The sequence below is a fragment of the Aulonocara stuartgranti genome, assembly GCF_965226115.1.
Source record: "Aulonocara stuartgranti genome assembly, chromosome: 2".
In the NCBI taxonomy this organism is placed as follows: Eukaryota; Metazoa; Chordata; class Actinopteri; order Cichliformes; family Cichlidae; genus Aulonocara; species Aulonocara stuartgranti.
In genome coordinates this window covers 16,299,937-16,313,037 of record NC_138940.1, presented here as the reverse complement: position 1 = coordinate 16,313,037, position 13,101 = coordinate 16,299,937, and the positions used below count along the sequence as shown (strand labels likewise).

Sequence of the window (13,101 nt, the reverse complement as noted above, 5' to 3'; positions counted from 1 at the left end):
GGAAGAGTCTCTCATCCTCACCGGAGGAATATTCGTCTGTCAGAGGATCTGGAAGCACATGCATACACCTGTGATCAGTGCTAACAGACAAATGCTTCCTCGGGTCATTGCACGTACATTCATGTTCAGGCACAGGATGGCTGCTTCTTATTAAGCACATATGAAGAATCTATGTTTTTATCCAGCAGGGTTCTGATCTAAAAATCTAAAGCATTTAGATACCTCCAATGTCTCTCCTCAGAGCAGCAGAGCTGCTGCTTTTTTCTACATGTGTTTCAAACTTCCTGCCCTGAGGCGTCAGTCATGATTGGACTGATGGACCCAAACACGAAACAGCAGACGATTACGATTGTATTTGATTGTGGCAAAAAATCCAGTTTATACCTTATAAAAAAAACCAACAAAAAAAAATACTAAATCATTTACACCTGTTTTAAATCCTAACCCCAGTCGTCATCCTGAACATGTGCACGTGCATCGTTCCAACTCAGTATCTAAAAATTAAGTCAGAATACGGCTCTGGTTTCTATAAACAACACTAGGGCATGACCAGTGTCATACTGTACAGTACTTGTACACAGAGTGCAGTACTTGTACTCTGCAGTATAAAACACATATCACATTGTGCTGTACACACTGTGCAGTACTGTGCATTATGAAACACATATTTCACACTGTACAGTACTTGTACTGTGCAGTTGGGAACACTTCCAACTGCACAGTTGAATTGAATTGAACTTCACACTGTGCAGTACTTGTACACACTGTGCAGTACTGTGCATTATGAAACACATATTTCCCACGTGCAGTATAAAACACATATTTTACACTGTGCAGCACTTGTACTATGCAGATGTAAACTTGCTGAGTCTGCCTTAGACACAGACTCAAGCTGTCAGGTAGGGTCTGGGTATTCTTTCCTCGTGGGTGGCTGGTTCTTCTTATACAGTCCACAGGTGAGTTATCGGTACATGGACGTTCACACTGTGGTGATTGATCACCTGTCTGGATGCAGAAACCTGAGATGAAGGTAGGACTTCAGAAAACTGTTACAAAGGCACATCTGTGCAGCCACACGCTGCAGACATGTAAACATAGACGTGTTGTCTCTTTAGGACTTATAGTCTCCGTTAGGAGTGCTGCGGCTTTCGACGTGGCGGACGGCGTCTTCGATAGTGAAGAAGATCGTGCGGTTCTCTCCTGCGTCGCCTCCTTTTTGGTTGCAGTAGTATCCTCCTCGTTCCAACGTGTCCAGCACAGAGGTCTTACACTGAGCCAACTCCACCGCCACCCCCAGCTCTCCGTAATCCTTGCGGACCTCCTTTAGAGCATTCACTCCGGCAGTGTCCAGGAACAAGACGGCGCTGCAGTCGATCACTATCCTGCGTAAGTAACGGGAGGCTGTGTCCATCATCAGGGTGACGGCTGCAGGAGCTTCGGCCTCTTTCTCGTCCGTTTTGCTAGTTGGGACTCCGGCAGCCTCTTCCTGCAGTTTGCTGTTCTGGAACTTGACACGGCGGCTCTTCTCCTTCACAGGGTCAAGTCCTACACACCTGTACAGAGACTTTTTAAACAGGCTCTGGTTGGCATAGTAGATTGGCGCTTCGTATCTAAAGATGGCCACGTCGGGGTGCGTTTGGAGGCCTTTGTAAGACGCCAGATCTTCGTAATGCTCCCTGGTCATAGCCCGGCCGAGCTTCAGGACCTGGACCCGCTGAGTTCGGCCCAGGACACAGAAAGCCGACACCAAAACCCCCACAAGAAGCCCCATCTCCGTGTTGACCAGCGCTGAGGTTGCCATGGTGATCAGCCAGATGAAGGCGTCGATGCGGTTGGCATGCCACATGCAGGGAATATCGGTGAATTTTCGAAGAGCACCGCGGAGGTTCACCACGATGATGGCAGCAAGAACACACCTGAGCAGAAACAGGAGAGGAGAGAGGTGAGGATCACCGCAGCCTATCAGAAGCTTACACACAGCTGTGGCCTCTACCTGCATCAACGTCCTCAGCATGGAAGAGCTGAAGGAGTGATGGGGTAAAGACGGCACAAGCCATAAAAGCTGCTCCGATTAAAACTTAAGATCGAGACTCGAACGACCTCATCAGGAGGTCAGTCTGCAAGAAGACTAGTTAGCAATCATTTAGAGGTTAGACTGACGTCCTGCTTTTCTTACTTCTGGAGGGAATAGAAGAGCGGCGCGATCACCAGAAGAACCAGCAGCAGGAGGAGAGCACTGATCAGCCCTGACAGCTGCGTCTGGCACCCGGTCGACTCCTTGACGAGGGTTTTGGTCAGTGCGGCGCTGGTGGTGAAGCAGTGGAAGAACGATGGCAGGATATTGCAGAACCCGATGGCATACATCTCCTGGTTGGCATCCACCGTGTAGCCGTGCTTCTTGGCGAACATCTCCGACAGTGAGATGGTGATGGCGAATCCCACGATGGCGATGGAGAAGGCGTCGACGGCCACGTTGGGGATCAGAGACCACATGGGCATTTGAGGAGGGAGGAAGCCTGTGGGGATGGCCCCAGCCACACCTGACCCATATTCGGTGTTGAAATGGCCAAAGTGAGATGCGAGGGTGGCAATTATCACCACAAAGAGCTCGAATGGGATCGGAGCCTAGAGAAGGACAGGTGAGGGCGAGGACAGAGTAAACCACACAGGTAGAAACAGGGTGCTTTTTGTTTTCATAGAATGAATATTTGTATAATAAGGAAAATTATACAAATAATAATAAATAAATAATAAATTTACAAAGGGAAATGTGTTCGGTAAGGAAACAAACCAACAGTTGAGTTTATTTCACAAAATGACCAGGTGAGCCACCAACAGCATCCTTAGGGCCGACGGTGCCAAAAGGAGGTTTAATTTTAGTTTTACTGGAGTGTTATATCGCCACACTTTTACCTTTAGCTTGGACTTGAAGCGGTCATTGAGCTCCTTCGTAGGTATGAGTACTGCCAAACACACCAGACTGGTGATGAGGTCACACACATTGGTGTTCCCGAGGTTGCTCAGCAGGCCGTACCATGTCTTAAACAGAGTGAACCAGCCCTGAGGACGGGGGATCTTCAGGCCCAGCAGGTACTTGATCTGAGACGTCAGGATGGTCAAGGAGGCTCCTGTAGCAAACCCGCTGAGGAGGGAGTCCGACAGGTAGACAGACACAAAGCCCACCTGCAGAAGGCCCATTAGCACCTGAAAGAGATGAGCAGAAGTAAGGTAGTGTCGTTCTATGCTCAGTCATTAAAGCCCACATGTGCCCCTGCACACTTACCTGGTAAATCCCAGCAGTAAAGGTAACTGTGGCCCCCACGGCAATCGCGTAGCAGCTCCGGTCACATCCCACCACACCACTGTCATTTCCAGCCAACGGGACACTGCTGTCATTCCCACTCAGGCTGCTCTCCGGGAGGTATCCCGCCAGGGCCAACTCCCTGTCCACCACCTGGCCAATGAGCAGACAGAGCACTCCAAAAATCCCCACCGAGATGTGCCTGGAAGTGCCCAGGAGGGCGTAGATGATGGAAGCGAAGAAAGATGTGTACAGGCCGTATATGGGATCCTGGTTGGCCAATAAGGAGTAGGCTATGGACTGGGGAACCAATAGGATTCCAACAATCACTCCTGACATAACATCCCCCAGGATCCAGTCCCTGAGCTTGTAGCGCGGCAGCCACTGGAGAACCGGGAAGAAGCTGAGGATTCTGGATTTGGCCTTCTCTGGCGTGCAGGAGCAGTGCTTCCTGAGCCGCTGAGACAAAACCGTTCTCCAGGTTCTTCCCGTTTCCTTCTCAATTCTTTCCAGGATAAGAGGCCGGTGCTGGTCCTCCTCACCACCATCTTCTACTGCCGTACAGCTGTCCTCCCCGTGAAGCATGGCTGAGCCTTTATCTGTGTTCAGGTTGAGAAAAAAGCCATTATTCTTCTCAGCTTCACCTCAAACCACTGACTGTAACAGCCCCCCGAAGTGGTCAGGGAATTTGATGGACTTGTTAAAAAGCCACAGGAGCTGTGAGCCACTGACGTTAGCTAAACGCTGGACTGCACTTTCCTGGAATACCAGTTGGTGAAACCAGCATCAAGGATTTTAAAGATGCATTCTGTGTAAAGAGAGCATGCAACTAGCACCGCCTGCCAGTTATAGGTAAACATTTTCTGATTTATTGAAACCTTGGGCTAATCTAGGACAGTTTGGCGAATGAGCTACCAAAAGAAAGCGTCAGGGATGAGACGTGCAGTCATTACTGAGACAGGAAGGACTGCTTCACCGGTCCAGCCCACCGTGTAAGCACACTTCAACATCCCTGAGATACGACCGGTACCTTTACCTGAGAGTATGTCTTATTCTAATAATGTGTGTGTGCTGAATGTGGTCACAGTTCAAGCTGTGAGGTCAGAGGTTACTGAGATCAGCTCAGTGTGTGTGCGTTTATGACTTTCTGCTGATTTCCTGCCTCTGATGTTGCATCACAGCACAGATAAAACACTTCTGCATTTTCAGTCCTTGTGAGTCGCAGCCCTTCTTCAAACTGAACACCACGCCCCAATACATCTGCCTCTGGTCAACGTTCAACAGCTCCAAGTAAAAGCTGCAGAGTTTAGGGTCACCACCCAAACGCCACCCGAACCCAGAAGCAAGGCAAGGCAAGGCAAGTTTATTTGTATAGCACAATTCAACAACAATGTGATTCAAAGTGCTTTACAGAGACATTAGAAACAAAAACAAATAAAAAGCATGATTTAAAATTGATTAAAACAAGCAAACAAACAAACTAATTAACAAACAAAACAGTATATAAAATCAAAACAGATAAAATCAGAACAATAGATAAAATCAGTAGTTAAATGTAAGTTTTGAAATTTAAGCTTAAAAGTGTGGATTTGGTGCTTTATTCAAATGCAGCTGAGAATAGGTGAGTCTTCAACCTGGATTTAAATAAACTGAGTGTTTCAGCTGATCTGAGGCTTTCTGGGAGTTTGTTCCAGATATAAGGAGCATAAAAGCTGAATGCAGCTTCTCCGTGTCTGGTTCTGACTCTGGGAACTGATAAAAGACCAGATCCAGATGACCTGAGGGATCTGGAAGGTTCATACTGGGTCAGGAGGTCACTGATGTATTTTGGTCCTAAGCCATTCAGAGCTTTATAGACCAGCATCAGAACTTTAAAGTCTATCATCTGACGGACAGGCAGCCAGTGTAAAGACCTCAGAGCTGGACTGATGTGGTCCACTTTTTTGGTCTTAGTGAGGACTCGAGCAGCAGAGTTCTGAATGAGCTGTAGTTGTCTGACTGATTTTTTAGGTAGACCTGTAAAGATGCTGTTATAGTAGTCAAGCCTACTAAAGATGAATGCATGGACTAGTTTTTCCAGGTCCTGTTGAGACATCAGATCTTTTATCCTTGAAATATTCTTGAGGTGATAGTAAGCTGACTTTGTTATTGTCTTAATGTGTTTTTCTAAGTTTAGGTCTGCATCCATCACTACACCCAAATTTCTGGCCTGGTTTGTGGTTTTTAGGTGTATAGATTGAAGTTCTCTGGTGACCTGTAATCATTTTTCTTTGGCGCCAAAGACTATTACCTCAGTTTTGTTTTTGTTTGGCTGGAGAAAATTGTGGCACAGCCAGTAATTAATTTCCTCAATGCATTTACCAAGAGCCTGGTCTCCTGGTGACATTGTGATATATATTTGTGTGTCATCTGCATAGCTGTGGTAGTTTATTTTGTTGTTCTTTATAATCTGTGCCAGTGGGAGCATGTAAATGTTAAACAGAAAGGGTCCCAAGATGGAACCTTGGGGAACTCCACATGTCATACTTGTCTGCTCAGATGTGAAGTTACCTATTGATACAAAGTATTTCCTGTTTTCTAAGTATGTTTTGAACCAGTTTAGTACAGTTCCTGAAAGACCTGCCCAGTTCTCCAGTCGTTTGAGTAATATGTTGTGGTCAACTGTATCAAATGCTGCACTGAGATCCAGTAAAACTAAGACTGACATTTTTCCACTGTCTGTATTCAGACATATGTCATTGAACACTTTGGTCAGAGCGGTTTCAGTGCTGTGGTTCTGTCTAAAACCTGACTGGAAGGCATCATAGCAGTTATTCTGTGTTAACCCTTGTGTGGTGTTCGTATTTTTGTTACTCAGCCAGTGTTCATGGGTCTGGTGGACCCGCTAGAGTTTTGGCTTTCCAAATTAACACTATCAAACAATTTTATGTTAAATTACTCAACAGATGTTTACTTCATCCCAATTACAAGACATATGAACAGCAAACATGGTTAATTTTTTCCCTTTACCTTTGTTAGATCACATTTATGAATTAATGTGCTTCTCGTTTTTCTTTTATATAAAATGTTATAAATAAATCAGTTATAATCAAGTGGAGTGAGTGGAAAGACACAACACATTTACACGTGAAAAAATAATTAATTGTTTAATTTTTCTTTTGAAAAAAACTGAACACGGGTCTCACAGACCCGAACACCATACAAGGGTTAAGAAGTAATTGAGCTGTTGAGAAACTGCTTTTTCAATGATCTTACTTAAGAGTGGGAAATTTGAGATGGGCCTGTAGTTGTTCATTTGTGTCTTGTCAAGATTGTCCTTTTTCAGTATAGGTTTTATTACAGCAGTTTTTAGTGGTTCTGGAAACATGCCTGATATTAAAGAAAAGTTGACGATCTGTAACAGGTCTGACTCCAAAGTCTTTGAGACCTTTTTGAAAAAACTTGTTGGCAGGACATATAAACAGCAGGAGGAGGAGTTCAGTTGACCTAAGATGTCCTCCAGGTCTTTGCTGTTAATAGGGTGAAACTGTTTCATGGTGTTTAAACAGTTTTTCGGTGGGCACAGTACATATTCTGGATCTGCTGTTGATGTACCAATTGCTTGTCTAATTTTTTGGATTTTTTCTGTGAAGAATTTGGCAAAGTCATTGCAGGCCATGGTCGAATGAAGTTCAGCTGCAACTGACACAGGAGGGTTTGTTAGCCTGTCAACTGTAGAAAATAAGACCCGAGCATTATGGCTGTTTTTAGTGATGATATCAGAGAAGTAGGACCTCCTTGCACTCCTGAGTTGTAAATTATAATTGTGAAGTTTCTCTTTATAGATGTCATAATGAACCTGGAGGTTTTGTTTTTCTCCATCTGCGCTCAGCTTTCCTACACTCTCTTTTTTCATTTTTCACTAGTGTGGAGTTTCTCCATGGAGACTTTTTCCTTCCAGAGATAACCTTCACCTTAATGGGAGCAATAGTGTCCATTACATTTAACATTTTAGCATTGAAGCTATTGACGAGCTCATTGACTGACCCTCTGGACAGGTCAGGTGTTAATGGGAAGACCTGGTTAAAAATTGCACTACTGTGTTCAGTTATACACCGTTTTGTGATCACTGCTGTTGATATATTTATGTGGGCTGAGATTTTACTTTCAAAGAAAACACAGTAATGATCAGACAGGCCCACATCAGACACAGTAACCTCTGAAATGCTCAGGCCCTTGGAGATCAGTAGGTCAAGAGTGTGTCCTCTATTATGTGTGGCCTCTGTTACATGCTGAGTCAGCCCAAAGTTGCCCAGAGTGTTACTCAGGTCTTTAGTCCCTTTGTCCTGAGGGTTGTCCACATGGATGTTAAAATCCCCAACAATAATTACACAGTCAAAATCAACACAGATCACAGACAGCAGTTCACTGAGGTCATTAAAAAAGTCTGTGCAGTATTTGGGAGGCCTGTAAACATTAAGAAACACAACTTTGGATGGGGCCTTCAGCTGTAAAGCCACATATTCAAAAGACTGAAAACTTCCAGGAGATAGCTGCTTACATTGAAATGATTCATTAAATAAGACAGCAACCCCTCCTCCTCTCCTGCTCACCCTGGCCTCACTGATAAAACTGTAGTTAGGAGGGGTTGTCTCGATGAGAACAGCTCCACTGTTACTTTGGTCCAACCAAGTTTCAGTTAAAAACATAAAATCAAGGCTGTGCTCAGTGATTAAATCATTAATTAAAAATGTTTTCCCAGCTAAAGATCTAACGTTTAATAAAGCCAACTTAAGTGTTTTAGAGGTATTACTTGTCCCCTTGTGTTTGGGAGTAGTCTGTGGCACACAAGGTATGTTTACTATATTTAAAGATCTTTTAGAGTGCAGCTCTCTGTGTTTTGACCAGGCCACATGTCTCCTGTCACCTAAAAGTACAGAAATTTTAAAACCTTCTAGTAAACAGGGTCCCAGCTTCTCCTGGGAAAAGTCACCACTGCCATAATCCTCACAGCCCGGACCCTCCACACATCACACATCAGACTGTGGAGACAGGGCATGAAGGTGGTAAGGAGGAACTAAGGGGGGCGAGGCTGGGCAATGTGACTTCGATTGCTCTGTTGAGGGTGGGGCTCGATGGCGAACCTTTGGCCGCTCTGGTGGGGGGTTTATGGGGGACAAAAAGGGATTGGGCCGGGGGGTAGATCTGAGCCCAGCATTGACCCGCTCCATCATCTCCTCAGTGAATTTTATGTGTGGGGAGGAGGGAGAAAGGGAGGGGGAGGAGGGTGATGGGGGTGATGGTCTGTCAGGGGTTTGGGGGACTGGGGAAGATCGTGGTCCCTGGTCCTGGTCCTGGTCGTTGGTGTTGTTGAGAGAGTTGGAGGCAAATAGGGACCCCTCTTCTTCCCTCAGATGTCTCTCCTTTCTGAGGCTCTTCCCGGGTGGGGGCAAATGGAGCTCCTCCTCAAGGTTTCTGCTGGGCTTTGTCTGTTCTTGGAGTACTGTTTGTTCCTCTTTATGAGATAACTCCTCGTTTATCTCAGCCTTGGCACCAAGCACAGATGGATGACGTATGGAATAAAACAAGGTGGAGGTGAACAGTTTCACCCCTGACTTGTTAAAATTAAATCCATTTGCTTTAACCCTTTAGAGCCGGTCGGAGCGGGCACGCTCTGTTTTGCATAACTATTTTTAAATCCCGGTAGCTCTGCAACCACGTAAGCTAGCGCAATAATTTTTTTTGCATATGAAACCGGAGGAGTTGTACTTACATCTTATGCCATCAGCTTGTCCTCGGTCACAGTTTCCTTCCACATAAAGCTTTGCAAAAACTGCATAAAAAGCGCTTACAGCAACAAAAACATAATATTCCAGAAACAGGCTTTGCCGATCCGATCAGCTGTTCATAACACTTCCTACGTTGGAATAGACGTCAGCACGAACTTTTGCATGTCCGCCATTACCTGCCCGAAACCGGAAGTGATGTCATTTTCGCAGAAATGTAGTTTTTTTTTACCATCAGGGCGTCAGGGCCTATACTGGATTTTTTAAAAGTTATCTTTGACTTCATGACTTTCTGTGTCGTTTCTGGGATGCTTAGGACTCATATTGCACTGCTGGAAATAGTTTATTTTGATGCATATGCTGCTTTTTTGCAAATTTGCAGTATAATATTTATTTTCATTTTTCCTGCAGTGTATAAAAATTGGTGTATTTCAAAAATAAAACTATGAAGACACTCAAAATAAATTTCCTGTGGTAGGAAACTATTTTGTGCAACTTTTTTGTATTTACAGTTTTGAGGGATAAGCCTCTTAAATTTCTCTAACTAGAAATATATGTTAAAAAAACAAAAACGATTTTAAATTTTTTTGTAGTTTATTGCACTTTTTTGCAATTTATGTGATTACTATGCACTTAATGAATACATATTACTAAAATCTGGGCTATAATTGTTGTATTGATGTATAGCAACTTGAAATGCTCCCAAAAATGGCTCCACAGCATGTAAAAATATAATATAAGCTCTGGCGGACTTGGTTCTATGGTAGGTCTTAAAGGGTTAAACAGATGCCTGCATTCCCAAAAAATATTAAAGTTGTTGATAAAATGCACTGAGTGGTCAGCACATGCTGATATAAGCCATTTATTCAGTGTAAACAACCTGCTGAATCTCTCGTCTCCTCCTCTGACGGGCGGTACAGGTCCACTGATGAATACAGCTGCATTCAGAGAGTTTACAGTATTTAGTAATCTAGTAAAGTCCCGTTTCAGAACCTCCGACTGTTGTTTGGACACATCATTTGACCCTGTATGCAGAACAATGTTTGTCACAGTTGGATATTCATCTGCAATTTGAAGAATTCTCTCCTTCAGGCTGTTGACCATTCCTCCTGCATGTTACAGACACTGCTGCTCTAAATTTTGCGTTATCTCTCATTTATTTTTATAATCATTATCTCCCTTTTACTTGTAATCATTATCTCTCTTTTATTTCTCACCGTTAGCTCTTTTTTATCATTATTTTTTTAGTCGTTATCTGTCTTTTATTTTGAATTGTTATCTCTCCATTTCATTTTTTTAGTCGTTATCTCTCTTTTTTTAAGTCGTTATCTCCCTTTTATTTTTAATGGTTAACTATCTTTTTTTATCGTTATCTGTCTCTTATTTTTAATGTTATCGGTATCTTGTGACATTATTGAACCACGATGATTAACCATCGCCCTCTGACTGGTGATGATGGAGGTAACTTACTCCGCTTCCCACCACACACATGCTCACTCTCGCTCTCACACACACACATTCGTGTTTTCGTATCTTTGCGGGGACATCTAGTTGACATAATGCTTTCCCCAGCCGCTTACTCTAACCCTGAGTCTGAACCTAACTATAACCGTAACAACAACTGTAGCAATGACACTAAAACCACATGTTGAGTGTCAAAAATACCTTCAAACTCGTGAGGACGGACACTTTGTCCCCAGGATGTTGGTCCCCACAAAGATTTGTAAACGTAGTACACTCCTCCTCACACTCTCTCTCACTCACTCACACAAAACACCAACATCATCATGATGAAGGCCTTTTGAGCACCTCCACCCTCCGTGAGCAGCAGCGGAATCTGACGGTGTGATGTGCTAAACGGGTTACAGGTGGTGCACGCTGCCGGTGTGCACGCGCAGGCACGTAGGGTCCCGGTGTTCCCTGCGCTGACTGATCCAGGTGCGCGCGTGCCTCTGCCTCACCTGGACAGCCGGTGTGAGAGCGTGGCACGAGCGGACTACTGCGGTGACGTCACGAAGTACGGCGGCGCGCTGTGTTGTGTGATGAGCAGAACGTTACTGAGCGTCACGGTGAAACGAGGACGCCGTTTTCAAAGGCTTGTCACTTCCCGTGGGGGCTCAGGGGAGCCGGTGTGAACACCGGCGTGAATGGCTCCTTTGTAAACAGTGTAAACGTGGACAGGAACAAACCTGAGCGCGAGCTGCCGCACGCACGCGAACCCGCAGCACACCGGGAGCAAGGCGGCGTTCACTCGCGCGGGGACTCACCTGAGCTGGATCCCGGTGCCGGTACCGAGTCCATATGAGCCGTCCCTGCCGCTCACCGTCCGCTCCAATCCCGCAGCGGATCTGTTTTCCGCCCCGCCGCAACTCCGTGCGTGATGGCGTGGAACGGAGCGTGTTACGTCACACGAGCTGCGTACATGCGCAAAGTTACTGATGAGCCTGACTGTCCCGAGACCCGATCAGGAGGGGGCAGCAGATCTAATAGCTTCACCTTTTCTTAAAGAAAAGGTCAAAACTCACACCTGTGTTTGCCAGGATACTGGCGAAGCACGGCCAGGTGAACTCTCAGCGACCAAAGGCTGAGATGGAGCTCCAGCAGGACAATGAACCCTGGAAACACTTGTGTGTGGACGTTCTTCACTCCCTCAGAAACATGTAGAAATGATGTTTGTGCCTCTTCACCTGCACTCATCTACAGGTTCCTACTGTTCTGACCATTGACTGTTCTGACACATCACTAGACTCCGCCCCTTTTCCCTGTTTTCTAGTGGAAGTTTGTTTTAGTTTTTGTTTTTTTGTTACCTAATAATGACAAATGAATTTCCTTTGATATTAAAGTATTCTGATCCACCTCGTTTGTCTCGTTGGTCTGTGAACTGAAGCTCCTAAAAATTTGTTCCTCTTTCTTACAGTCGTGTCCTCCTGGATTCAAACACGGCAGAATCTCAGGTTCAACCCACTAGAAGTGGGGATGGGCAGTACAGCTCCTGTTACAGGTTCTTACAGCTATTTGATCTGGCATGAGTTCAAGAAGTTTGCATTGTTATTTACAGTCTGTGGGTGTGAGGCATGCGCTAATCGCCTGGAGTCCAAGGATAAGTGAAAAATATCACCCTACAGTCGTCAGGCCAGAAGAGCTGGATGCTTTTATTACAAACACACGGATATCTGTCAGTCATCATGACTGTACTCACAGCAAACCTGGTTCAGCTCTTTCTTTTCATTTTGTCCTCAGTTGTGTAAGGCTGACGGGGGTTGTGTCGTGACCACACTGGGTGGGCATCGCAAAGTTAAAGCAGACTCAGAGTTCAAACTCGCTGTCTGTGAAAGCTGCAGAATTTGGGGAGACAAATGATGTCCCCCAAAATTCTCACCCCAGAGTCAGAGGTCGGAGAGGAAACATGATACCCAACACAAAGCATTCAGAGAGCTCACACGTCCGCCGTCAGCTCGCTGACGTGTTCTCAGACAGAACGAGTGGCACACGTGCATACACGCCCTGCAGTACACGCAGGTGATTCAGGGACCTGTTTCTCCTTTCCAGCACACCGCGTGTGAATTTGAACATTTGATAAGAAATCAGAGAAATGGAAAGATAGACACGTCCCTGACTGTCCAGCTTTTCCACTCACTGCATGTCACACGGGTCATGTGATCTGTGTATCTGAGCACGCTCAGACTTACTCACATAGTTTGTGTCCGGCCTGTCTTCGTTGGTCTCGCGTCCCCATTAACCTTAAACTGTCCTGCAGCACACCGAGGACTCCGTGTGCCGGCACAGCACGTGTGCTGCTGGTGTGTCAGGTCATACGTACACTGCTTCTTTATGCTGAGACACACTGACGTCTGAGTGCGTTTCAGAGGAATGTGGTTACACTGAAAGAGACGATTGAGAGTTTTTTTTCCACTAAAATACTTGAGAACATTCAGTCCTTCAAGGCTCAAACTGAAAACTGAACCTCGCAAAGTTATTCTGAAATGATGTGCGTTGGTCAGTCGATGCTGAGTGGTAGTTTAAATGTGCGTGTGG

General features: G+C 45.2%; 1 protein-coding gene across 1 annotated transcript; it reads right to left on the bottom strand.

The window, feature by feature from the left end:
* Positions 1 to 555: 555 nt before the first annotated feature.
* On the bottom strand, positions 556 to 11,921 carry slc26a2 (solute carrier family 26 member 2). Its single transcript, XM_082551203.1, has 6 exons — positions 11,334 to 11,921; positions 3,284 to 3,900; positions 2,914 to 3,204; positions 2,177 to 2,625; positions 665 to 1,916; positions 556 to 570 (listed from the first exon to the last, which is right to left on the bottom strand). Exons 1-5 carry the CDS (start codon positions 11,365 to 11,367, stop codon positions 1,112 to 1,114), a joined length of 2,196 nt encoding a protein of 731 aa, XP_082407329.1. The 5' UTR covers positions 11,368 to 11,921; the 3' UTR covers positions 556 to 570; positions 665 to 1,111.
* Between the last annotated feature and the right edge of the window lie 1,180 nt (positions 11,922 to 13,101).

Coding starts and splice junctions, on each gene's coding strand:
- slc26a2 (XM_082551203.1), bottom strand. CDS start 11,367: ATGGACTCGGTACCGGCACCGGGATCCAGCTCAG. Junction 3,901..11,333: donor GGCACCGGGATCCAGCTCAG/GTGAGTCCCCGC, acceptor ACCTGAACACAG/ATAAAGGCTCAGCCATGCTT. Junction 3,205..3,283: donor TTACTGCTGGGATTTACCAG/GTAAGTGTGCAG, acceptor CATCTCTTTCAG/GTGCTAATGGGCCTTCTGCA.